This window comes from Scleropages formosus, chromosome 24 (assembly GCF_900964775.1).
Source record: "Scleropages formosus chromosome 24, fSclFor1.1, whole genome shotgun sequence".
Classification (NCBI taxonomy): domain Eukaryota; kingdom Metazoa; phylum Chordata; class Actinopteri; order Osteoglossiformes; family Osteoglossidae; genus Scleropages; species Scleropages formosus.
In genome coordinates, this window is record NC_041829.1 from 3,687,802 (window position 1) to 3,715,384 (window position 27,583).

Here is a 27,583-nt window from a genome sequence, read left to right on the forward strand (position 1 = left end):
GACTCCGCTGAAGGCTTTGAAGAGTTATCTTTGCTTGCAGGCAATTCTTTTGCCTGAATTAAACCTTTAGATTTGTCTGTGTCCTCTTTTTCACCATGTATGTGTGTGAACTATGGAAAAAAAGTCACTCTTAGTTATGATATAATTAATTGGCCATTATGATGTTCCATTGAGGGTTACAGTAGCTGACAGCCCTGCTGGGGAGGAGACTTAAGCTCCTCTTGAATGAAATAGCTGTAAATGTGTGACATGGATAATGGTGTGGTTAAAATATTTGTCTTCCTCTTGTTTTTGAAAAAGATTAGTTGCATAAAGGACTCTTTCATAGAGAAGGTGCTCTGACAGATGTGTGTGTGTGTGTAATAAAATAAAGAACCACCAGAGGAATACAGTCTGTCAGGAGGCAGGTACTTACATTAATCTGACACAGTAAAAATTACCCAGCTGTATAAATGGGGACGGGGAGCGCGGTGGCGCAGTGGGTTGGACCGAGTCCTGCTTTCCGGTGGGTCTGGGGTTCGAGTCCTGCTTAGGGTGCCTTGCGGCAGACTGGCGTCCCGTCCTGGGTGTGTCCCCTCCCCCTCTGGCCATGCGCCCTGTGCTACCGGGTAGGCTCCGGTTCCCCGTGACCCCGTATGGGACAAGCGGTTCAGAAAATGTGTGTGTGTATAAATGAGTAAATCACTGTGAAAACCTTAATAATATAAGTTGCTTTGGAGAAAAGTGTCAGATAAAAATGTAAGTAATATTTTAATTAATATTGTAATATCCTGTGTCTTCATTGGACTAAAACTCTGTTGTCAGTTATCTGGATGCCAAAACTATCAGTGAAATATTTAATTGTTTGCTGATCGATGCTTGACATGTAGATGTTCGAAGCAGTAAAAACTCACCAATTGTTTATAGAGTACATGGTAAAAAGGGTAAAAACTGGCTAACATTTGTATGCTGAACAGTGACAATTTCAGCAGCAACAACTACAAATATATTTTGTTAATAACTGTCAGCAGCATGGATAATAAATACACAAAAAAGGAGTTTCCCAATTATAAAACATAGTAAATCATGTAAGTCTCTTAATATTTTCCATTTCTCTGGAGGAAATAGTCAGCTAAAGAAATACAAGTAAATGTGATGGCTGCAACGGGTTAAGCTGCAAAATGTTTTGGTGGAAATATCACACAGGAGCACCCTGCTTAACAGCACCAACAGGGTCTTCAGCTGGAAGACCACCAAGGGTCTACCTCTGCCTGCTTGCTGGTCCAAAATCAAAAACACAAAGGTTTTTAGTTCTGACTCCAATGTGGTGGAATGACTTCCTGTTACATACTGAGCTGTGACGGTATACACTGTGGCATGTGACAAATTGACTGTACTCAAGACTAACGTGTCTGCATCCGGATCTCTCCTTCTGTTGGAGTGATCTATCCATCCATTTTCTTGACAGCTTATCCTTCTAGGGTTGTGGTGGTAATAGGGAGAGCAGAAAAGCCTAGATGTCCCTGTCCCTCGCAACTTCCTTTAGCTCAACCCAGGGGATCCCCAGCTGCTCCCAGGCCAACCAGGAAATATAATCTTTCCAGCGGGTTCTGGGCTGACCTTAGGGTCTCGTCCCAGTTGGCCGTGCCAGGTATACCTCCAAAGGGAGGTGCCCAGGGGACATCCTTACCAGATGCCCAAACCACCTCAACTGGCTCCTCTCAATGCAGAGGAAGAGCGGCTCTACTCTGAGTTCCTCCTGGATGGCCGAACTCCTCACCCTGTCACGGAGAGCGAGTCCCACCACCTTGCAGAGGTGATTACCCAGAGTTGATGACCATAGGTGAGGGTAGGGATGTAGATCAACTGGTAAATAGAGAGCTTTGCCTGATGGCTCAGCTCCCCCTTCACCACTACAGTTAGTACACTGACTGCATTACTGCTGCCGCTGCTCCCAGTATGCAGCTGATCTCATGCTCCCTTCTGCCCTCACTCGTGAATAAGATCCCAAGACACTGAAACTCCTCCACCTGGGGCAAATTTTCTCTCCTTACCTGAAGGGGGCATGCCATGCTTTTCTGCGAGAGAACCGTGGACTCAGACATGGAGGTGCTGATCCTCATACCAGCCGCTTCACACTTGGCTGAAAACTGTTCCAGTGCGTGCTGGAGGTATCCATGTGAAGGTACTAAAAGGACAACATCAGCCACAGAAAAGCAGAGACATCACCTTCTGGCCCCCACATAGAATTCCCTCCTGACCTCGGCTGTACCTTGATATCCTGTCCATGAAAACCACAAACAGGAGAGGGGACAAGGCATAACCTTAGCGGAGTCCAACACCCACACTGAACGGGATTGACTTAATGCCGAGTATGCGGACACAGCTCATGCTCCGAATGGCCTACAGTAGTGGCCCCGTTACCCCATACTCCTGAAGGACCTCCCACAGAATTTCTCGGGGAACATGGTGGTAGGCCTTCTCCAAGTCCACAAAACACATGTAGACTGGATTAGTGAACTCCCATGCCCCTCAATTATATGTGAGAGGGTGAAAAGCTGGTCCACTATTCCACAGCCAGGACAGAATCCGCATTGTTCCTCTTGAACACCCAAGGGACCGCTGGTAGTGTAGTGGTTAAAACAACTGCCTTTGCACCCAAAGATTGAGGTTTGAGTCTCACCTCTGGCTGTAGTACCCTTGAGTAAGGTACTTACCATGAATAGCTCCAGCAGAATTACCCAGTTGTATTAATGGGTAAGTGATTGTAACTTTAACATTGTAAGTTGCTTTGAAGAAAAGTATCAGCTAAATGAATAAATGTAAATGAGTTTGCCAATCCACAAGTGCTGTCCCTGAGGTCCATGCAACATTGTGGAGGTATGCCAGCCATGACAGACCCCTGGTGCTTTGCCACTGTGGAGCTTTCCAACTACCTCAGTGACTTCCACCAGGGAAATGGACTCTGATATCCCCTGAAGCCTCTGGGCCAGACTTCTGTCAGGGAGGCAAATCTCTAGGGTTAGGAGTTCCTCAAAGTGCTCCTTCCAGTTTCTGCCAATGTCCTCAACTGAGGTCAGAGTTTCTCTGCTTTTGCTAAGCACAGCTTGAGTGAAGCTCCTCTGACCCCTCCTGAGCTGCCGGATGGTTCCCCTGAACCACTTTGAGATCGACCCAAAATCATTTTCCATAGCATCTCCAAACATCTCCCATGCTCCAAATTTTGCTTTTGTAACTGCAACAAGGCCGTCTTTTTTACCTCTTGGTACCGATCTGCTGAATTAGGCGTCCCCAGAGCCAACCAGGTCCTAAAAGCCTCCTTCTTCAGCTTGATGGCTTCCCTCACCACTGGTGTCCACCACCGGGTTCTTGTCCCCCTGACTCCATGTTCCCTACCTCCTCTGGGACATGGGAGAAGTTCTCACGGAGGTGGGAGTTACAGTCATTCCAGATAGGGTCCTCTGATAGTTGTTCCGGGCACACCCTCACTATGCGCTTGAATCTACTGGGTCTGTCTGTCAGTTTTCCCCGCCATCTATCCAGCTCACCAGAAGATAATGCTGGATAGATGGCGGAGTGTCCAGAACATGTGGCCTCAAGTTAGATGAAACAACTACAAAGTCAATCATTGACCTTTGGCCCAAGGAGCTCTGGTACCAAGTACACTTATGAGCATCCTTGTGTTCAGACATGGTGTTTGTTATGGACAGACCATGGCTAGCACAGAAGTCCAATAACATTTCACCATTCGGGTTTAGATTGAGCAAGTCATTCTTCCCAATCACCGTACTCCAGATTTCCCAGTCATTGCTAACATGAGCAAAATCCCCAGTAGGACTATGGACTCTGTAGGTGAGGCCCTGTCCAGAACTCCTCCCACTTTCTCCAAGAAGGTTGAATTCTCTGAACTGCTGTCTGGTGCACAAGCACACACAACAGTCAACGTTTTCCTCTCTGCGACCTTAAGACCCTCTTGTCCACCGGGACAAACTCCAACTGTATGGCAGCCAGCCGATGGCTTGTGAGTATCTCCACACCAGCTTGACACCTCTCACCCTGTGCACCTCCTGAGTAGGAGAGACACCACCGCCTATTGACAAGTCTGATTCCAGAGCCATACTATTTAGTATTGGTCAACCTCCCACACCAGTTCCAGCTCATTTCCCCCAGTGAGGCTACATTCCACATGTCAAGATCCAGTTTCTGCCACCATGATCCGTGATGCTATGTGCCACTCCACCCCCTACTGCTGCCTGAAAGTAAATGCATCCAACGCCTCATGCTGGACCTTGCCGGTGGTAGGCTCACATGGCGCCCCCAAGTTGCCTTTTTGGGCTGAGCCCAACCGGGTTAGGTTGGCTGCCTGTCCACCAGGCGCTTGCCTAAGAACACTACCCCGACACCTGGCTCCGGGGTAGGTCCCGGTGACTCTATTCCAAGTAGGGTAAACATTGTCTGATTTACTTTTTTCATGGGGATTTTTGGATCGTGTTAGTCTGGATCTTCACTTCAGACCTGTTTGCCATGGGAGACCCTACCAGGAGCATTCTGCTCCTGACGATATAGCTCTGGAGATCTCTAGATCATGCAAGCCCTTACCCCACGACAAGGACCCGATCCAGGAAGGGCTGTTGGAGTGATGCGCTTTTCTAATGTTCTTGGAGATGTACATAATGTTGGAAAAAAGTGTCTGCTAAGTGATTAAAATTCAATGTAAATGAAGATCAGAACACAGTGAGGTGAAAGAGAGTGATGCAGCTTTTCCCCTGGTACACCATTTGGTCATAACCACCTGTGATTCCTCCCTATGAGGGAGCAGCACACAGAAAGAGGAACAGGTGGAGTGCTTAAGGGATTCATCAAGCTAGTAGGGTTATGTTGCTAAAGCAGGTCTTAGAGCTTCCCACCTGGAGAAGGGACCATTGGAAGGAGCAGTGTGGCCACATCATTTAACATTTTCTCACGAGTTGTTTTGCCTCATTATGGCTTTTAAGCAGCGAGCAGCTTGGGACATTAAAGCCGTGATCACTGCTTTCACTAATTGATCAGGTGTAGCTCCACACAAATGTGGAAGCCCAGCTTCACTTGGCTGTCTAATCAAGTGCTAACCATCGTGCCCTATCTTGTTTGAAGCTGGAGGCTGTCAGCAAGCCTGAAAGCTGCTTGAAGGAGTTCTTTAGATCCAAGCACCCCCTCCTCCAGCGGTTGTACCACCATGGAAGGTAACATCTCTTTTGCTCTCTCTCTCTCCCCCATCTGTCTCAGGGCTTTAAAGATGCCATTTACCGCCAACGGAGAAAATACTTTGTGGAAGTGGCCATGAGTTACAAATTGTGAGTAACACATCTGCTTCTCCCTTGTTGCTCGTCCACCTGATATTTTTCCTACCTTTATTGTCTTGTAAGTTGCTGTCCCTCAGACACAATTGCTCATTTACAGGGCCAGATATCCCCCGACCCCCTGCAAAGAAAAGGTCAAACCAAAGTAGACAATGTGGGATAACACTCAATCCCAAGGAATGCCTTCACAGCACTGATGCCTTTGTTGGTGTTTTTCCAAGGTGTGAGAGAATGCTTGGGGTTCAGGAAACAGCCCAGTGGCTCTGGGCTACACAAACAGAAAGCCAACGTAGCGCTCCACAGCTGGACATGTGAGCGTTGTTAGTTTTACCCCCAGCATGAGACTATTTTCAAAACTCTGGGCAAAAAAACCTTGAGTTGTCTGCACTGTAGATGTCTTAAATATCTGTTAGATATGGCCTTCAAATGATATATTATATATTATTATATATATATTATTTCCACATAAATATCGCCAGTGAGTTATGTACTGTAAATAAGAGTGAACTGTGTTGGTGGGCCCTGAACAATATCTACTCTGCTCTGTGTGACGCTCACACTTTTTATTCAAGTTGCTTTACCTAATTACTTTCACACTGATTACACTGTTTTGCGAACTCTGGCAGAGACCATGTCAGAACCATGTCTCTCTATGCCTACTTTCTAAATAATTAAGTGAGCTTTACAACTGAATTGCAGTAATTACACAACCCTAATTACTGCCTGCTACGAATGTTTTAAAGACTCCCCCACCTTCCCCACACAGAGCATATAGATTCGGAGATACTTCGGCTTAGCACAACAAGTAGCTGAGCAGTTCACTCCCTCGTATTCCCGCCTCCCTCCCACAGCACTGGCGGGCAGGGGGGTGGGGGTCTCCAAGATTGTTCCGAATTTTGTTTTTTAAGGCCTGTTCAACTGTCTTATATTTTTATTTTGAGGAAACACAATCATTTTCTTGGTTTTTGCTGACCAAAAAAGTAATTGTGACTGTTCTTATGTTGTCATTTTTCAGTTCAGTTGTATCTGTCTGCCTTCCTATCTATCTATATTTATATGTCTGTGTACATATATATGTATGTGTGACAGAATGATATGTGCAGTGCATTAAGTATATGGAATAACGCTTTACAGAAAAGGGTCAAATTATGCACATTTCATAAATAAAAGTCTATTAACTGAATCTGAATATGATGGCTGCACTAAGTATGCTAAGTTATTGAGGTTATCACATTTATTGTTCATAAACTGAATGACGGCATCAGTTACATTTTAGTCTGTTAGATGGGCTATTACTCACATATGTTACATGGAAGCCAACAGGTCCAAACGTCCTTGTTGCTCGAGCAATGAATCTTTGAACCACTGTGTTTGTTTGGAGCGCCACTGGGGGAAGAGAAAATGCCAGAAGGTTCCTCACAGACAGGGCTGTTTGTTCACATAGCTTTCACAGCATGCCTCCATCTCTCTATAACCCGTTGTTCATCAGAAGGCTCCTTGGAGCTTTTCTGCGCTCAAGGGTTATCTTTATTATCTTTGTCCATTATATTGTCTTTGCCATCCATTTACCTGATATTAGCATATTTCTCTTCATCGTTCCACATACTTAAATGAACCTAATTCCCTGTTATCATTATGCTGAATCTCACTGTACCACGCATAGCTCAGGGCCCAACTGAAAATATGTCTTCTCTTTTTAGTTTTTACAGTTGAAATGCGGTTTAGAGTTAACATGTAATCACAGACCTTAACTTTAATTTGGTATCTAAAGGAAATGTGTACGTGGTACCACACTTAGGGGCTTTTAAAGAATTGTGTCACCTTTATGAGGGTATTTCTCAGTTCTGCTCTGCCAAGTGGTTTCCAAAGAGATGCCGTGTGAGACCTCTCCAGGCTCAGAAAAATACTCAAAAATTATTTAACACAGCTCCCCCTCAGAAGAAAGCAAGTCACATAAGTAATGAACATGAAAATGCAAAATGGTTCTGTTGCTTGGGGCAAAACCCTGCTGATCTAACTATTTTACCCCCATTTAGTTCTTTAATTAACATTTAATGATCAGTCACTCAATAGAAGCAGATCTATAGCCAATTCCATGTGCTGTGATGGATGGCAACACTTGCTGTCACTCAGTGTGAAGAAAAGCCTTTGGTTTTGGTGGTGAAGATCCAGTGGTGTTTTGTGAAGCGTCCGGATGTAAAATATACAACAGTTTTTTTGCTGATGTGTTCTACAACTTTAGGAAATATGACTGGGGCAATAATTAGACCTATGAATTATTCAGAGGAGAACAACAGCAAAGCATTTGTGCTTGTTTGGCAGTCAATGCTTTGGGAAGGTGGAGGGGGATTTCTGTAATGGGAGCAAATTCCCTGTTGTTCTGTGTGTGTGTGTGTGTGTGTGTGTGTGTGTGTGTGTCTCAGTTTCATTTTCCATTTCACTTTCTATTTTGTTGGGGTCAAATAAAAACATCTGCCTTAATTTCTGAAAATAGATACAGATTTCATTCATGCATGCGTGTGTAAATATATACAGTATGTGTGATCCAAATTTAATTTCTTACCTTTACAATGACTCATACTTCAATGGGGCAGCATGGTGGTGCACTGGGTAGCACTGGTGTTCTCTCACCTCTTGGGCTGTGGGTTCACATGGATGTTTTAATCCCACAACCTGCCCTTGGTGTGTATAAGTGTATGTCTGAATGCCTGGGAATGACTAGTGTCCTATCCAGATTGTGCCCTGCCTCACACCCTATGCTTCTGGGATGGGCACCAGACAACCACAACCCTTCATTAGACAAGCAGTTATCGATGTATTCAGTCTGCTGCTAAGGCCCCACTTAACTAAATGAATAACAAAATAGCTGAATGAAATCAATTTAAGTGGTTTTGTTTGAGGAAATGAAGAGCTGAACTCAAATCCAAGTTGAGCTTCTTGTAGTTGGAAGTTGGAAGATCAGACGAGAGTGTTTGAAAGTTCATTACTTGAGGATTCCTCTAATAGGGGAACTAGTTCTCTTGGATCTGCAGCCTTGTGTGTCGAATTAAGGTTTAAATACTTAAACATCCATGGGCCTCTCGTCAGGGCTATAGTGGACATCCTATGCTTCTGTCAGAGTTAATATTTCTATTTGATTCTTCTCACAGTGAGGGGGAAGAAGCAAGGGAGTCTTTCAGCCTTTTTGGACTAAAGTGTTCCTGTCATCGCAGGGCGAGTTGGCGTGGGGCTTGAGCAGCACTTTGGGACATGTGCTGGAGAACTTTTTATGGGAGTCTGGTTCACCTAGAGCAGGCTGCTCAGATGGCGGCAGCATGATTCTGAGCATTGTTAACACGTGGGATTTTTAATGGGGAACAAGGGTGGGAGTTGAGGGAGCTCTGCTATACATATGACAATCTCCCTCCCTCACCACCATCTGGAGCAAAACACTTCTGGGCTTTGGACAACATCATGTGTAAGAGGAAAAAGTGAACATGCCCTGCAGGAATTACAAGGCACACATTTTGAACAGTTATTTATTCCCCGTCTCAGTCATTATGTTTTGTTGGGGGAGGGGATGTTGCAGCTCGAGGTAGCTTGAGGGTATTAGGCAGGCAATGTTTGTGCTTCACAGGAGCGGAAAACATCTTGGTCTCTGTAGAATAAACTTGGGCGGAGCAGCAGATTGATGGAACGAGATGAATGGCCCTCAAGAGGCACTGGGTACCTACTTATGTAAATGTTCTCTTTCTGTGGGCAAATCTCTCATCTCCATCTTTGGGCACCTCACCCTTGTCATTCACCCAAAAATAGTGGACAGCCCATCCCCCACATCGAATACACGCAGGAGGAGGTGAAGACGTGGGGAGTAGTGTTCCGGGAGCTGACAAAACTGTACCCCACCCATGCTTGCCGGGAGTACCTGAAGAACCTACCCCTCCTCACAAAGCACTGTGGCTATCGGGAGGACAACATCCCTCAGCTGGAGGATGTGTCACTCTTCCTTCGAGGTAAATTCAAACGCCCTGGGCCTTTTAAGCATCCTCTTCTGCAATATGACATAAAGGGAGGAACCATCTCCACCTGATCTTGTGCACTTGAGGACAGCTTTATTCTCAGCTCCTACATGTCTCACATTTTCTTCTTTGCAGAACTCCTTGGCAGTCCTTCTTGCTTATCTTATGTTCAGAGTGCTCATTTGCTTATCTTAATAAAAACCTCCTTTTTATGTCAGAGTCTCAAATGCACCACAAGTGAAAAAATGGGCACTGTGGCTAATCCCAGGTATTAGATAAATGTCACTAACTTTATCATAACTTGATTCAAATCTGGTCACATGTTGCGTTGTGGTAGAAAATGTTTTCATTCGTAACCTTAAATTTTTCCCTTTAAGTCTTGTGACCTAATACAGCAATCAAAGCAACAAACTGATAATAACTAGATTAGCCTATGTTACTGAGTTTTATCTCACTCAGACTTGGTTCACCACAAGATGTAAAGGAAGAGGCTCCAACAAGTGGCCTTAATAAGGCTGTGCGCAGCAAGGCATGTGCTTTCGCTTGACCAGAAGACTTTGATCACCCTCGATGAATGGGAGCCTGCTAGAACAAAGTCAAATGTCTAACAAATAAGCCTTGATTGCCCAGGAGCAAAACCCAGAAATTGGGCACATTCCAGTCACCAAACAGACCCGTAGACTAACAGCCACCGTTATAAATTTTTCTATGCTTTCCTTGGAAAAGCAGACTGCTTCATTGCCGTCTGGTGATTTTCACTCTTCGACAAAACACGAGGGAGCAATGAGGCTGCTTGCAACAGATTCACAGGCTGAGGTTCACAGACTGAGGTTCACAGTTGATTCTCCTCTGTGTTTTAGGGCCTCTTGGGCCAAGGCAACAGGAAAAGCAGGCCTACCTAACTGAGTGCTTGCCTCTTTCACTGCCATTTCCATGATGGCTCCACTAAATATGCTAAATTATTGAGGGTCCCAGCTTATAGCACAGCTCAGAGCCATCGCTGAGGTAGAGGCTGGCAGCACCGACTGGGTGCCTACCTTTCGTTGAAACATTGGAGGAGAAAGAGGGGTTTAAACAATGTTAAGACATAGACATAACCCCATTCACACTCCTCCTACCTACGGTAGTAACACATGGTGACCATCAGCATGTGGTGAAGACCCTTCCTCAATCATCGGCCTTCTTTGGAATTATTAGTGATTCAGGGAGAGTTCATTGCACTTGTAACTGTCATTCTGCAGCTGCAAGAGCACTCCTCTTATTCTAGAGTTACACTGAACAAGTTACTCGTTTCTGACTTCCTAGCTGTGCCACAATTACCTGATAGCTTATGCAGGTTGTGGTTCTAGCTATGAAATGAACACTATGCTGTGCTCTGAATATTCATCTCTGCTTTACAAGTGTGAGTTTTTTTGAGCTGTAACAGTTTACTCAATATTTCAGCCAAATATTCTCTCCTCCTTCAATATCTTGTTTTTCTCACTTCAAAGCAGTGTGAAGCAGATTACTAAAGGTACCAATAGCACTTAAGTAACTGAAAGTACAAAGAGTTTTAGTGTAGCAAAGGAACTCGTAGATTGTAGGTGACATCGAAGACCTTGGGAAAATGATTTGCCTCAAGCTACGATTACGCCTGGGGAACACTTAGAGGAGAAACAAACAAGAGAAACACATCTGCAGCCACTTCTGGATGCAAACATTTGTGAGATGCTTTCCACTGTCCCCTGGATGCTCCATGGGAGATCCTAGCTGAAAACATATTATTCCACCCTCACTGCAGGTCTCTGTCCCTGCTTTTAAGCAGCCATATTTCCTCTCTCACAAGGTGCTTGAGCAACAACTTTCTTCCATGCTACCCAAAGTTGAGAACCATTTGAATTTATAGGGTAACGAAAAAATAAGCATGGGTGGGACCAACAAATGAAATATAAACTTTTAAATATAAGACTTGGAGATCTCAGAAACCGCTTCAAAGAAGTCGTCTCTTCATTGCTGGGAGTGCACTGAAACTTTTTGTTGTACAGCAAAGAGCTGCAGGCCCCATGCTGCCAGATCGCAACGGGAACGGCTCATTTAACATGCAACCGGAAACAAAAATGGCTGCCGGACGCAGTGGAGATAGTCAGAGGAGTAAAGATTAATTGTTTCTGCAGAGAAAGAAAACTCCTAACCTTGCAGGAAGAACACTGACAGCGACCTTAGCACACAACACCATTCATTTTCTTTGCAGATACCATCCTCTCGAATGACTCACAGGGTGTTCACATCTCTTATACATTACAAACTCCAAAGTTCCTCTAGAATGCTGTACAGAGGCTGTACATTTCTTATACATTAGAGACTCCATATACTATTGATCCTGTGACCTATTACTCATTTATCCTTTACATCAATACTCAAAAGTGCAGTTATATGTGGAGAATAAGCGCTCCATGTAAGGCCTGTTTGCTATCTAAACAAATGAGGTCCTTAAATTAACTTACAACACTTAGGTTTTCACTGATCATATGTCTGTCACATCCAAGTTTTAATGAAATCTACACTTGCAATTGTATAAAATTTTATTGGCCTGGTGAACTGCCTCATTGCTTCTTTTGATGGATAAGAATTGTGCTTAAATGACTACTATTGTTACGATCCACAGGGACAATACCCCTACCGGCCAGAGGAGGCGCCACTCAGTGCCACTAACCCAGACCCGTGCACCTGTTCATAATCTGGTGGTTAGTAGGGTATAAAAGGAGCAGGCGGCTGAGGATAGATTGAGGATTCTTAGTTAGTGTTTCATTGTAATCTCTTGGTGAGCATTAGTTGCCTGTTTGTCATGTCTTGTTCCATAGGTGTCTATGTTCCAGTCCCGGGTGCCTGTCCTGTCTACTCCTGCCTTTTGTTCTCCTGTCCAGGTCCAGAGTTCCAGTCCGGTATTTTGTCACACCTCCTTATTCAAGTCCCACTCACAGATTCGTGTTTCACTTTTCAGCTTAGTGAGAATTTACTGTGTCTCTTTGTCCTGTGTTTCTTGTTTTACCTCGACACTGTACTTTATGCCGTTTTCACCGTGCACTTATAAATACATTCTGCATGTGGGGTTATTATACTTTACGTCCGTGTTTAGATGTTACAGCAACACGCATCCGTGTTGGACTTTCATCTGGACGCAACAGCTATTTGATTTCCTGGGTCCATGTTTAATAAGTTGGAGAGTTCCATGATGAAGGTCATATGTCTTTGAACTGCAAATTATCATAACAATCAAAAGTGTGAGTACACTTGCTGGAAACTAGATTTTTTTTTTTTTTTTCCACAAGGCATTCTGGTTTCACCAGGAAACCAACTGGCACATCTTCAGCTCTTCTGTAGCATTTTCCAGAGATGTAAAGTAACTGTGGCTTGTGCTGAGTTTTCTGTTTTGTCCAGTTCTTCCCATACAGGTATTGTCCTGGTGTAAATGTTTGATTGATACTGTGTGTAACTGCTGGGATAAAAATGTACAGGACTCGTAACAGCCAAGTGACATGGTTGGCTTTTTGGGAATAATCAATCACCTTTTCTCAAATTAATTGAGTAGGTCCACAGAAATAATTTAGAGAGGTCTTTGAATCTTTATGAGCCTGCATGGCCTCAATAAAACAGTGTAGTAAATTTTATTAAGAGAAATGGGAGGTAGAATATTTGGTCCCTTTAATGTCCCCTTCTGCCCTGTTTTCTGAACATCGTCCACTGTAATGACCTCGTTTTAAACAGCAGCACTGACTACTGTGGGACTGACTCTCATCTTCATCTGCAATCTCTGTCCTTTTACTCCCAATGCCAGCCTTTGCCCATCATCTCCACCTGGACAGAACTCCCCACAAGTGTAGCTTTCAACTCCAGATGCCCACTGACTGAAATTGTGCTTTAAATCCCACATATGCAAATACAGGCCATCACAGGTCTCATTTCCTACATGCCCTGACTGTAATTTTTAAAAGTTAATCCAATTATTATCAATAAATGCTTGTCCTAGTGCAGAATCACAACAGTCCAGAACTCATCCCACAAGCATAGGATGCTAGGCTAGATAGCATACATCCACAGTAGAATACCATTTAAAACAAGTATTTAACCATAATTTACTGTAAGTGATATTTAAGGGTCAGCAGGTCATTTTCAATAGTCTTTGAAGGCGTATGTAGATTTTTCTTGTTAACATGACCATTTACCAGTTCCATTAGAAATTATGCATCCAAAACCAAACAATTATGGAGTATGGTGTCCTTGTGTTCTTAGCTATAGTTAATGATCTTAAAATACAGACAAAATTAACTGTGACATGTTCTGTTGTGGTCGCGTAACCGCAAGCATGAATAAGTGACTTATTGAGATGGATGGACACATATATGAACGTGACAGCCTCACTTCCTCTTGCCCCAGATGTAGAGTTGTTCAGTTAACCCATGATTGTTTGTCACTAATGCTGTCTCTTTCACTTAACATAAAAGTGAACATAGCCCTGGGTGTGTCTCCCTCTGTTTACCCAAGGGGAAATGTGTTGATGAAATGTATTGAGAGTGTCAGCCCAATTTAACAAGTGTTAATAGTATGCAGTCTAATTGGACCTCAAGTAAGCTATGAAAAGAGGTCTATTCTGATTTCTTTCAGAGCGTTCAGGTTTCACAGTGCGCCCAGTGGCTGGGTACCTCTCGCCTCGGGACTTCTTGGCTGGCCTGGCCTACCGAGTGTTCAACTGCACCCAGTATGTGCGACACAGCACTGACCCTCTCTACACACCAGAACCGTAAGTAGTAGCCCTTGTAATAAAAACCATCGCATAGCTCTCTGCTTATTACATATCATAGTCACTTACCTGAAGCTGTTCCTCACTATAATTTAATACAGAGATTGATGTGATAATAACTCTTTTTGAAAACGCCTATGGAATTTTGTGATTTTGTCAGTTCTGCGAATTAATTATCATAAAGATCAATTATAGGGTTAGGCTGTATATGCTGTGACCTCAATGATATTCCCTAAGCACATGGTACTCTGTTAAACCTTTTAATAATATTTAAAAACTAAGACTTCCGCATAATGATGTATTTTCGCAGCTAATTTACTGATTATAGTGCAGCTGCAAAGTTAGCAGATTCACATGCATGCGACAAAACACTTGTAGAAAATGTGCACACCACAAAAGACAAACTCTTGGTGCTTACAATATATGCATTTGTGTATTGGAGCCGAGGTCATGACATGCAGATTCCACCAAGAGATATGGAATAGTATTGACCTCAAAACACTCTTGCAACTAGGTTACAGGGTGCAAATGTTGCAAGTAGATGCAGGTCACACCATGATATTTCATAGAATAAGGATCACATCATTCTGTTCCATGTAACTTTGAAGGTGTCACTCTCAGGTCTTCCAGTACCACCTCCTCAATTCCTGTTCTCCCCCTGTACAAGAGAACACATTGATTTGAACACAGAAAGACTGAAGATAAGAGTACCTGGTTTTCATGAAGATACATCTCATCAGAGAAGGATCCAGACCACATGTGGATTTCCTCTGCAGATTCAGAATGCATAATGTGTCCATAGCAAAAACCTGTGGAACACAGATAAGATTATTGCTGACAGTGTTAGAATGATCCCACTTACTGCCATGAATGTCGTCACAGGACACATGAGTCTGGAGCTTGCTGATGGACTCTGCACTCTTTTAAAACTATGTTCTCAGTTTCTGTTTAAAACTTTAGACTAATGCAACATAATTATGGCTACATGATAAATCTGGCCTCTTGAAAATAGAAAATGATTTCTTCTTCATAAACAGGACAGAATAATATTTCCCAAAAAAGAGATGTTCGATTTGTCAATCATGAACTGTGCATGATTCAGGTTGAGCGTAATTCAAATTAAATAAACATGTATTACTTTGAGGATAAAAGCTCTAAATGATAGCGGTTCACTGGTATGGCTCTGATATATTATGATTAATTCAGACAAATGATGAATGCAGAGCAAACAATTTGTTTTTTGGCATCTTAATATCATTATTCAACTGGAGAAGCTTTTGAATTTAATTGTAAAGATAAGAGTCATATGCTGATAACAGGCGTTATTCCACACCTGGAGCTGCCAGTACAGTCATTAAAACAGAAATGTAGTGAATACAATGCAAATGAGACATATCCATGTACAGCCATTATAAACAAAACAAATTATTTACTCAGTTGAATAGACAGACCTTTTATCTCCCCACATTGCCACTATTGAGTGTTGATTAATGAGAAATTAATGTAACCCAATCTTGTCTTCACAATTACATTCTCACTGACCTCTGAAAATTTCGGTTATTGATTTCTGGACTTTAATTCCATTATAAGTGCAAGAGAATTGAAAAAAGATTACTTCCTATTGCTTCACGTTGAACTAAACAATAGTTCCCTCGCCGATGCCAATCGATTGTTTCTGACCTTGCTGCTCTTCGATTACCTTTCTTTATGCCATTGCTGCTTCTGCATGAGTATAAATCAGCTGCAGCACAGGCTCTGCTGTCTGCTGTTGTCACTTTTTGTCTTTTTGCACATTTTCAGGACATTATTTCCGGGGTAAAACATAAACAACTTGCTTCAAATTCTGTATATAAAACAGTGTAAAACCATAGACAAGAAATAACTTTTCTCTAAGGCATTAAATCCCTGGCATGAAAGCATGGAATGGGGTGAATTCAAGACGAAAGCAGTTTCCTGTATTATTTTTGCCTTTTATGATTTGTATGTCCTATGGATACCATTGCAAATAAGGAGAGATATTTCAAAGCAGAAGGGGAAATATATATTTATATGCCAATTTTTTACAATGGCCCTTCAAGTGATGCTAAAATAAATTTCTTTGTTAATATTTACTGTCAAGGCAGGTATAGCTTGAAGCTTGACAGAATTTGTATTTCCCATTTTTAATGGATTGGATTAAGTCGACAGAGGTTGTTAGTTAAACATTATCTTCTTGCTCTTTCCCTGGTGCTGCTGTCGTGAAAGAAACCATCTGCTTTACATAGATGCAAAAGCAAAAAGGGATGTTTTGGGTGGCTTGACCTCATTTTGTTACATTCTCTTTTTCTGAAGCTGATCATGAGGTTGAGCTAATTTTGGAATTTATTGCAATTGTGCATCTCGTCCAGTGAGTGCCCTGTGACCCCGGCATCTGCCACAGCACCCTGGCACCTCCCTGAGGCTTGACCAGTGATATTGCCATGCTCTTTGTTTCTTCTAGGGACACGTGCCACGAGCTACTGGGACACGTGCCCTTACTGGCAGATGCCAAGTTTGCCCAGTTCTCCCAGGAAATCGGCCTGGCTTCTCTAGGGGCTTCCGATGAAGACGTGCAGAAGCTGGCCACGGTGAGTACCTTCCTCGGCTATCCTTTACTTCCATCCTGGCCCTCTTTGCAAAAGCATGGTAAAACAGCAATTCTTAGTGTTCATCTGCCCAAGGGAAATCCAGCTTATTTACGAGATGATGATGTAAATATAATGATGCGGTGCTAGAAAATACATTCACATACAATACATACACATGCGAGTTGTATGCCTAAAATGCATAAATCACTGAAATTAAATGGTCCCTTTATACATGTTGGTCTGGATATTTAGTGAACTTACGAAAGTCTTGTGATGTAAGCAATAGCTTGTGAAGTGCTTTTCATTCACCACAATTAAGCAGGACATAGGTTTACTATTGTTGCTTTTAACTCTTTATGGACTGCAGAATTGGTAGAACAAAAATATTGCAGTGCAGGATCCCAGTGGTAACTTGACGTATTTTGATTATTACAAAAGTATATTGTTGAAAAACACTATCATATAAATCCTATTTGCATTATGCTGTATGCCCAACCCATATGCTTTCCACTTTGCATGTTGTGTACAATATCCAAATGTATAAATGTGCCTGTACTCATAATATCTTGGAGCAAGTACTGGAACATTTGCTCAATGTGTTTTTAATGCAGAGTTGTCTTACATAGCTGTATAGATTTGATTATGCACCAGGATAACTTCATTATTATTCCAACTGAATTAATGTCCTACATTTCTCTTGCTAAAGTACATTAACATACTGGTGGCAGAGCTGCAGCAAATTCCAAAACACTATGTTCAAAATACCAGCTGTTGGAACGTGTCGAAAATGCATTGTGCTCCATTTTGCTTAAAATAGCGAACACCCAAAGCAGACATATTGTAATTTATTAATACCCCACACAGTGTGCTTTGCATGCAGTATATACTGTAAGACCCAGAAATCAGAGTTCAGCTTAGGACATTCAGAGCAGTGTCCTAGCGAGAAGCATCACTCTCCCCCGATGTTACCACATTAGTACTACAGTTCCAGGGCACATTACAGGAGCTCTGTGTCGAGATAGCTGCTACAGCATCCATGCTGCTGATGGATGGGCTCTTGATTGGCTCATTTTAGCACCTTCGCAACGATCATCAATTCCCGACACAGGTATGCTGCAGGGGATGGGAACGGTGTGATTGTGCTTCCTGTCTGAGCTGACATCTTCAGGACGGAACTGGATAATCACATGCGATCGGAGTTTACCGTGCTTTCACCCGGTTCACGGTGATCATAATGGGCCTGGGACATGCAGTCAGTGCAGCGAAGCATCATGTGAACAAAAACTGTGTGTGATCTTCAGCACACTACCCTTCTGACGGCCAGACTTCTTTGTGTGTTTACAGTACGACGTGAGCCTGAAATATTGTTTTGTATATTCACTGCTTTTAGGGCAGTGGAGCACAATGCATTTAATATTCTTTCCAAGAACTGGTAAACAACTGTGACTCACACAATAGACGAGTCGCACAAAAAAAAAAAATCTATTTCGGAAAGAACCGATTTTGAATAACTGCCACACTGTATATAAATCCATTTCAGCTGTATGGAGTTGGTTGTGCACCATGATAATTTTATTATGATTCAGACCTAATCCTCTGTCTCCGAACTGCTGCTTGATCTTACAAATATTTTGCTTTCAGATGCTCCACTTCATTAATGAATACAAGCAGGACCAAAAGCTGACAGTGTAGTGCTGGATTTGCACAGCGTTTTCAATGGCGGCTGTTGAATAGAAACTAGCTCAAAAGACCAAGCTGGCCTACATATAGAACAGCCCTGAAAAAAAAGAGCGGCTCCTTTAAGGGACAGTTTCCTCCAAGAAAGCGGGCAGTCTGCAGGAGATGGAAACATCACACATTCAGGGTCCACAGACTGGATTTGACTATAAGTGCAAAGGCTAAGATTTCAATTGTGCCTAGAAGTTCAGTCTTCTACAGTCTGAGGAGCAAATGATTTCCTTCCATTAATGGGAGCTTTGGCTCCAGGGACCAGCATGGTTACTGTACAGCAAAGGGACACAGGGATAATATACCTGAAAAGATGTCCCCTCTTCAGGACTGGTCCCCATATAAAACATTTTGTAGCTACTGTTCAATAGGAAAATTGAGGTGTTTTATTTTTCCTTTTCATTTATTGCCACGCAGGGCAGTCAGTGATGAACAGCACTGAGTAATGTGCAGTATAGTGCAGGATCCAGACAGTGCATTTGAGGATTGTAAATCAGAAGTGACATGCTCCCAAATAAGGTGCTTCAGGTCCTTCAGGTCCTTCATTAATAATCCAACTGCATCAGTGATTAATAATAGAAATGGCAACAGGTATGTTGGTGTAGTGGTTAAAAAACTGGACTTGCTTTTGCTTCCTTAAGAAAATTTTGATTACCTGAATTGCCTTTGTAAACCTCTACAAGAAAGGATGAATGAAATGCTGCCATGGGCCAGGCTGGTTTTCTCAAAATATTAAAATGGGCGACTAGATGAATTTAAAGATGAGACAACACCTCTCAGGGATTTTCAGAACATACGGTTAACATCCTTGGCAGGAGAAAGAAATGAGAAGCTGAAACATGATTGGAAAGTAGGACTTGTTTCCAAGGCAAAAGGATACGTCTGGGCTATCAGAGTTTGAAATTCAGTCTGGCCTTTTTGAGGTCATCAAAGAGACACACGATGAGGAAAATGACATAGCATTTCCAGTTCACAGCATTTTACTGTGATCATTATAAATGGAGATCTTCAACCTGTGAATGTGGTGTTAATGTGTACACCATTTTCCTCCTGCAGCAATAGAAAGGGTCTCTTTTAAAACTTATGTACATATCAGATATGTATGATAAATACATTATTATCATCATATAAAGTTTTTAAATGTTATGGGATATATGCTAAAACAATCAAAGAAAACAACAGGAAAAGATAACTGGGAACACATTTAAATATGTTAAATTACATTGCTTGGTGACTTTTTTCCATGAGAAAAGTAAATGGCTTTGCCTTTTGTAAACTTGAATCTCTTCCCAGTTTAATTTGTGTGAGAACAGAAAGGAATTGAAATCAAATTTAATTAAAAAAAAAAGAATCAAACAATTGCAGAAGGTAACTGAGGTCCGAGCCTCGGGGTGCTCATGCGTAGCTACGGCTGTGATAGTTCAAGGATTAAGCTTGTCTGTCAGGAGGTTTATTCGGATTTGCTTGATAGCACGGCGGCTTCTTCTTGGCTTTATAGAGGTGCTCACTCTGCCCCCAAGCTGGATCAGTGGCCTTGACCGCAGGGATGCTGCCTCCTTCTCTAAGAAACCATGGCAAGGGGACAATAGCTGAGTCATTGCCGTGGTAACGCTTTCCTTCTTTGGCCACATGTTCTCTCAATTTCCCCATTGCTTTTTTTTTAACCTGGGACCCCATCATTTGTGAGGTGTCCCTCGAGCAATCCAACACTGTTGTTGCGTATCCTGCCTGGAAAGACCCCAGTGGAAGCCTGATGGGTCGAGCGAAGGGTGCTCCCGCTCCGAAGAGCAATGTGTTGAATTATTTCACCTCCTGTGGACGCAGCTGTGGCAGCCCGATAACATTGTTGAGAGGTCAGGACAGGAGCTGTAATGCTTTTCAAATATGACGTGTTTTTCACTTGTCCTGTGTGTTGGATCCATAGCCATGCAAATGTGGACCTTTGTAGCCCTGTTGTTGATTTGACTGCTACCGAGATGTGAATTATCGGCTGTTGTCGATTGAGGCACACTTCTATGTAGCCGCGACAAGAGCCCTTATTAATAATGTGCAGCCCTCAAAAATGTGATAGAGCAGGGGACTTTTAGAGTTTAGAAATTAATACAAATATATGGAGTATATTTGAATTATCCATAAACTATTATCCAAAATTTCCAAAGTGATATCTAGGTAGAACTGTTATGTGGTGTATTTTACAGTCAACACCTCAAGAGTACTCTGTAATCAACTTTTTGCATATGACTGGGTTTTTGCCCATTTCATCAAAGTATCTTAAATAATCAATTTCCTGTCATAGTCATTGCTTATGGGAAAAAGTTTTAGTCTGTAGTTTAGTTTGTAATACAGTATTTATGACTGTCTACTGAACTTGGGCTCACATCAGGTATGAACCACTAATAAAGTCCAACATTAACCTGTGTAGATTGTATTAGTTATATAAGTTGCACGTGGGTTGAGTTAATTAACAAAGACAGCTGGCACTGGCTCCATTGACCAGCATGATGGAGCCGTGTGACCAAAATCACATCCGTCTGGGTGTGGAGGGTTAGCCACTGAATTATTTAGAATAATCTTAGCTGTTTATTTTGAGCCCATTGCACAAAAGTTATTAATCAGTTCATGAATAATACATATCCTCTTACCAAGGGTGCTGTTTAGACCTTCGAGGAGGCATAACTTTTCAGAGTCCCGATTCTGATTCCAAGAGTGTGTAAATTATATAAAAATACATAAAACAGCTCTGTCATAAGGCCAGAGTTGTGCTCCGGTTGGTCATATGTGATCAGCTGCCTTGTTCACATCAGTATAGACTAACAGTGCACATGTCTGAAATACATTTCATACTGAAATCATCATACGCTAATGTAAACTAATGTTTGCTTTTAGTAGCCACACATATGTGTACACACATACAGTATATAGGCCACTACTATTTTTAATTAAGCGGTCAGTTCACTCCCAATTGTTGTAACTCACAGCAGCTAAAATCAAATGTCAGACCTACTACACTATTGCTTTTGAATCCTGGGAAACTGGACCCTTCTCCAGCTGTGGCCAACAAAGTTGACAGGGCCATATCTCAAACAGAGAGGAGCCCTGTTGACTAATGTTGACCCTTCAGACCGTGGGCCGGGGGGCAGTCGTAAAACAAATCATTTTTATGCCTTCTGTGACGCTCGCAGGGCGGTTTGAAGCGACAGGTCCAAGGCACACGGAACGTTTCAGCGATGACAGTAACCTGCGGAAAAACAGTGTTTGTTTACATGGGATAGAGTTGAAAGAAGTTGTAGAATTGTAGGTTCATTTGTTTGAAACTAAGTGCAAGCTTTTATGGGGCTTGCCTATGAATAGCACTATTTCTTCCATGTAGTCATACATGCAGTCCACATTACGCCACTGCATTTTTGGCTAAAACAGAAGCCATAGATTAACTGAGCTTGACGAAAGAGTAATCCCATTAAAGCCAGCCATATGACCCTATGAAATGTGAACAGCAAAGCCAAGTTCAATTTCATTCTTACCTTCATTTATGTGGCCAACTCCAGATGGTTCTCTATAAACCCCCTCTGTCGAATCTGGATAGTTACTGCTACTATGAGGAGCTGTTAAAGATAATCTACTGAAAAGCTTTTCCCCCCAAAGTAATCAAAATGTGACAAATGCATTGCTGATTTTTGTAAATTTTCATAAATACATAGATTTACGGCACTTTTTCCACCCTTTTACAACCTCTTACTTTTGCTGACTCTTGCCCTCCCTCACAAGGAAATAGTTCTTTATGCACCTTTACAGGAGGTAAAGCCTGTAATTTGTGCTAATTAAAGTACTAGTTAAGTAGATAACAACAGTCACATTCATCAGTCTCATTCATAAGAGGAAAACTCTTTGTTCCTGGGTGGGACGAAGAATGTCAAGAATTATATAAGAAACACCAAAGCGCTCAAACTAATGAAGAAGCACAAAGCACAGCTACCAAACTAATTGAGCACCTAGACAAAACCAGAGAAGAACGCTGGAGAAAAGCAGTGGAAAGCGTGGATTTCTCACATTCTAGTAGGATGGCATGGACAGCCATCCATAGACTCACTGGCACAAGGAAATAGACAAAAATTAACAACACATCTGTGAAAGCTGCAGATGTGGCCACATATTTAATCAAAAATGGCAAATTTAGAGAACTCAAGAAAATGTTTACGTGCTCAATGAACTAAAAGAAGAGCTACACAAACCATTAGCAGATATGGGCCTATATCAAGAATTTTCACCTGAAGAAATGGATATTGCAATCCAATGCCTCAAACCTGGTAAAGATCCAGGCCCGGACAACATACACCCAGAATTCATCATAAATACTAGCAAACAGACCATCAAGTGGCTTAGGATCTTCTATAACGTATGCCTTAAAGAAAAAATTCCAAAAATATGGCGACATGCAAAAGTGCTTGGGATACTTAAACCAAATAAACCATCAGAAGAAGCTAGTAGCTACTGACCTATAAGCCTGCTGTGCATTATGTACAAACTACTCGAGAGATTAGTCTATAACCGCATCCAGCCAATAGTTGACCCACAGCTGCCGGATGAACAAGCTGGTTTCTGACCGGGAAAATGCACCACTGACCAAGTCATGCTACTAACTGAAAACATTGAGGAGAACTTTCAGAAAGGCCTAAAAAGCGATGCTGTGCTCATTGACCTATCAGCAGCATACGACACAGTCTGGCACAAAGCTCTAGCAATGAAACTATACCAAAGAATTCCGGACAAGATATTAGTTGAGTTTATACTAGCTCTGACAAAAAAACCGAAGCTTCACAATGACAGTAGGGAAGGACAGCAGTAAAAAAAGATTCCTGAAAAATGGTGTTCCCTAAGGATCGGTTCTTGCTCCCCTGCTGTTCAATGTATATACTGCTGGCATACCAACAACAGTGTCCAAGAAATTCATCTACACAGATGACATTGCTTTATTAACTGCAGCAAAAAACTTCAAATAAATAGAAATGACAAAGTTCTCATTTAAACAAAGTGAATACTTTCAACACTGGAGACTTAAACTCAATGCCAGTAAGACTGTATGTAGCTGCTTCTACTTACTAATGCCTTAGCAGACTACAAACTGAAAATTAGATGCAAGGGGAATGCCATTCCTTCAAACAATTTCCCAAAATACCTTGGAGTAACACTTGACAGAACACTCTCTTACAAACACCATTTAGACCAACTGTCAAAGAAAGTAAATGCAAGGAACAACTTATTGAGAAGACTAGCTGGCCTTTCGTGGGGAGCAAACTTCAAAGTGCAACAAATAACCTCAATATCACTCATATACTCTGCAGCAGAATACTGTGCACCAGTATGGGCTAGAAGTGCCCACATTAACAAAGTAGACTGCGCTTTGAACACCACAATGAGAACTGTATCTGGCTGCATCTGCTCCACACCAACAAATTACCTACCTATTGTAGTGGCATACTGCCTCTTGATATCAGGAGAAATGCACAATGCATAGCATTAACAAAACAATCCTTAACTGATAAAAGCTCATTGCTTTGCAGTCACCTAACCGCCATTACCTCTGGCACAAAAGCAACTCTGCCTGAAATCTCAAAGGCCATTCCATCGGTGCGTGGTGCACCGATCGCCACCACTGCTGTCAAGTCACCGAAGGCCTGGGCAAAAGCTGAGTGGCAAAAGCAATGGACAAAGACCGGTGACTCATGGCTACACACATTTATCCCAGTGCCATCCTTTGAACTGCCTGGAAGCCAGCTACACCGACGCTGCTGGGAGTGCCTAAACCGATTACACGCTGGGCACAGCCGATTCAGGGTAGACATATACAAAATGGGACTAGCAGACAGCCCTGGATGTCCATGCAGAGAGCAGCAACAAACTGAAAAATATCTGCTGGATCACTGCCCCACGTACACACCCACACCAGTGGATTTGATGAACATCAATGATAAAGATGTTAAACTTGGTTACATGAAGCCAGTTTTACAGCTTAAAGCTTTCCCTATGTTAAATAAATAAATAAACAAATACATTCATAAGAGAACAGGTTCTAGCTTATAGCTTCTTCTGGCTCTGGCTATAAAAAATATCCCTCGAACAGCAGAACAACATTTGTTCAAAACAAAATCTGATTAATTCAATTTATTTTTATGGAGTGCTCCTCTCAACAGAAAGGCAGAAAGCAGAGCAGCAAACAACTTAGGACTGGTGACACAAAACGAAAGAGATAAAACAGATGGTATGTGAACATTAACCAGTTAGGCCAACTGGCAGCTGAGGAGAGGAAAACAAAACAAACAAACAAAAAATCTCCCACAAAGAAATTGAGAGAAATTAACCTCTGGGCATCAAAGTACCAGTGGTTGCCCAGTCCCCCTCAAGGCATTCTAGTGTGTGCTTTAAAGCAGTGGAAGAACATATTAAGCAGTTGGGGAGCACATTCAGTACCAGATTAATAGACAGAGGAGTCAAAAATAATTAATTAGAGGGCTAATAGAACAATAATACACACAGTAATGTAATCTGCTGTAATAGAAAACCTAAACAATGTTATTAGTATAGATCAAAACGAAGTATTTTCTCATTGTTGGGCCAGAAAGAGCTTATCAACCACCCATCTTCTCTTCCCATTCCAGAGTTTGCTTAATACCCAAAAATATGAAATGCAATGCTGCAATGCAATAAGAATAAAATACAACATTTTGATTCCAGATTATTTCTTGAAAATTTATCTTCATGACTTCAATCAATTTCGATATACAGGCATGTACTGCAGTGTGTGTTCAGTCAACTGCAGCGTACCAATATCAGAGTATTTAAATTGTTCTCACTGCCTGACCTGCACTGTAACACTTTCACATGGACTTTGGTTAATTCAGATTTATTTTCTCATGACTACTATCATTGGCATGTGAAAACATTCCCTAGCAATTTCACAAAGAATTCAGTTTTTGTGTGTGTGTCTCAGATTATATGAGGATGACTAAGGTGAAATGAGTCATATGTATTGCGGAAACTGATAACCCAGTAGCCCACAACAACAAAAATTATGAAGGTTCTGGCTGTAGATTGAGGATGTGGTGTCACAGCGAGTTTGGCTGGGTCCTGTTCTTTGGTGGGTCTGGGGTTCGAGTCCTGCGCCTTGCGATGGACTAGCATCCCCTCCTGGGTGTATCCCCTCCCCCTCCAGCCTTACGCCCTGTATTGCTGGGTTAGGGTCTGGTTCGCCGCAACCCCACTTAGGACAAGCGGTTTCAGCCAGTGTGTGTGGCTGTAGCTTGAGGGTGTGGTGGCGCAGTGGGTTTCGCTGGGGCCCATGGTGTGGCAGGTCTGGGGTTTGAGTCCTGCTTGTGGTGGATGGGTAGGGTGTGTCCCCTCCCCCTTCAGCCTTGTGCCCTCTGTTGTTGGGTTGGGCTCTGGTTGGCCATGACCTCATTTAGAACAAGTGTGTGTGTGTGTGTGTGTGTGTGTGTGTGTGTGTGTGTGTGTGTGTGTGTGTGTGTGGGGGATGTGGTGGTGTAGTGGGTTGGACATTGATCTGCTCTCTGGTGGGCCTGGGATTTGAGTCCTGCTTGGGGTGCCTTGTGATGGACTGGCATCCTGTCCTAGGTGTGTCCCCTCCCCCTCCAGCCCTATGCCCTGTATTGCCAGGTTAGGCTTCAGCTCCCTGTGACCCTGTATGGGACAAGTGGTTCAGGGGTGTGTGTGTGTGTGTGTGTGTGTGTGTGTGTGTGTGTGTGTGTGTGTGTGTGTGTGTGTGTGTGTGTGTAGATCTTGAGTCAGAAAATTCAATGGCAGCAGTATTGTCTGAGTGACATTGGTTCTGTAGCACAAGCATGCAACAAATTAAGAGTAATATGCATGGCAACACTATAAAAATTAGTGTGAATACACAATGTAGAAGGAAGATATTTAGTGTTCATTCAGGGCCTCAGCAGAGAGTCAGCAATCATATGAAAATTCCTCTTGATGAATCACCAGAAGCTGATCCAGAGTATTTGACCTTCTTGGAGAAAGTGGGTAGGGTTCTGGATAGGGCCCCATCTACAGACTCCATAGACCTACTGGGGGACTTCAGCGCTCACGCTGGCAATGACTGGGAAATCTGGAGTGGGGTGATTGGGAAGAACGGCTTGCCCAATCTAAACCGGGATGGTGAAATGCTATTGGACTTCTGTGTTAGCCATGGTTTGTCCATAACAAACACCATGTTTGAACACAAGGATGCTTGCTCATAAGTGTACTTGGTACCAGAGCTCCTTAGGCTAAAGGTCAATGATTGACTTCATAGTTGTTTCATCTGTCTTGAGGCCACATGTTCTGGACACTCGGGTGAAGAGAGGTGCTTAGCTGAGATCACCATCTTCTGGTGAGCTGGAGATCAGTTGGCAGGGAAAACTGACGGACAGACCCAGTAGACCCAAGCACATAGTGAGGGTGTGCTGGAAACGACTGTCAGAGGACCCTGTCCAGAATGATTGTAACTCCCACCTCTGTGAGAACTTCTCCCATGTCCTGGAGGAGGTAGGGAACATGGAGTCTGAAGGGACCCTGTGGATAACCTCCATTGTGGAAGCAGCTAGGCGCAGCTGTGGCCAATAGCTTGTTGGTGTTAGTCACAGCAGCAACCCAAGAACCTGCTGGTGGAACCGGTGGTGAGGGAAGCCGTCAAGCTGAAGAAGAAGGCCTTTAGGGGCTGGGTGGCTCTGGGGACTCCTGACTCAGCAGGTAGCTACTGGCAAGCATTAAAGGCAATTGCAGAAGCAAAATCCAGAGGATGGGAGGAGTTTGGAGAAGCCATGGAAAATGACTTTTGGTTAGCCTCAAAGAGGTTCTGGAGAACCATCTGGCAGCTCAAGAGGGGTTGGAGAAGCTATGCTCAGCAAAGGTAGAGAAACTCTGACCTAAAATGAAGACATTGTTGGAGGGTGGAAGGAGCACTTTGAGGAAATGTTAACCCGAGAGATATGCCTTCTTTACAGGAGTCAGGGTCAGAGGCTTCCGGGATATCAGAGTCCATTTCCCTGGTGGAAGTCACTGAGGTAGCTGGAAAGCTCCACAGCGGCAAAGCACCAGGGGTGGATAAGATTCGACCGGACCTGCTTTAAGGCCCTGGATGTTGTGGGGTTGTAATGGCTG

The 27,583-nt window shown here is 42.9% G+C and overlaps 1 protein-coding gene across 2 annotated transcripts in view; it reads left to right on the plus strand.

The window, feature by feature from the left end:
- Positions 1-27,583, plus strand: part of tph2 (tryptophan hydroxylase 2 (tryptophan 5-monooxygenase)) — a 36,798-nt gene that overhangs the window by 4,886 nt on the left and 4,329 nt on the right. For both annotated transcript variants that reach the window (XM_018755771.2, XM_018755772.2), the window contains exons 5-8: positions 5,245-5,312; positions 9,114-9,310; positions 13,958-14,093; positions 16,573-16,699. In XM_018755771.2, the coding sequence (XP_018611287.2) occupies positions 5,245-5,312; positions 9,114-9,310; positions 13,958-14,093; positions 16,573-16,699 (528 nt within the window). The remainder of the gene's footprint in view (positions 1-5,244; positions 5,313-9,113; positions 9,311-13,957; positions 14,094-16,572; positions 16,700-27,583) is intronic.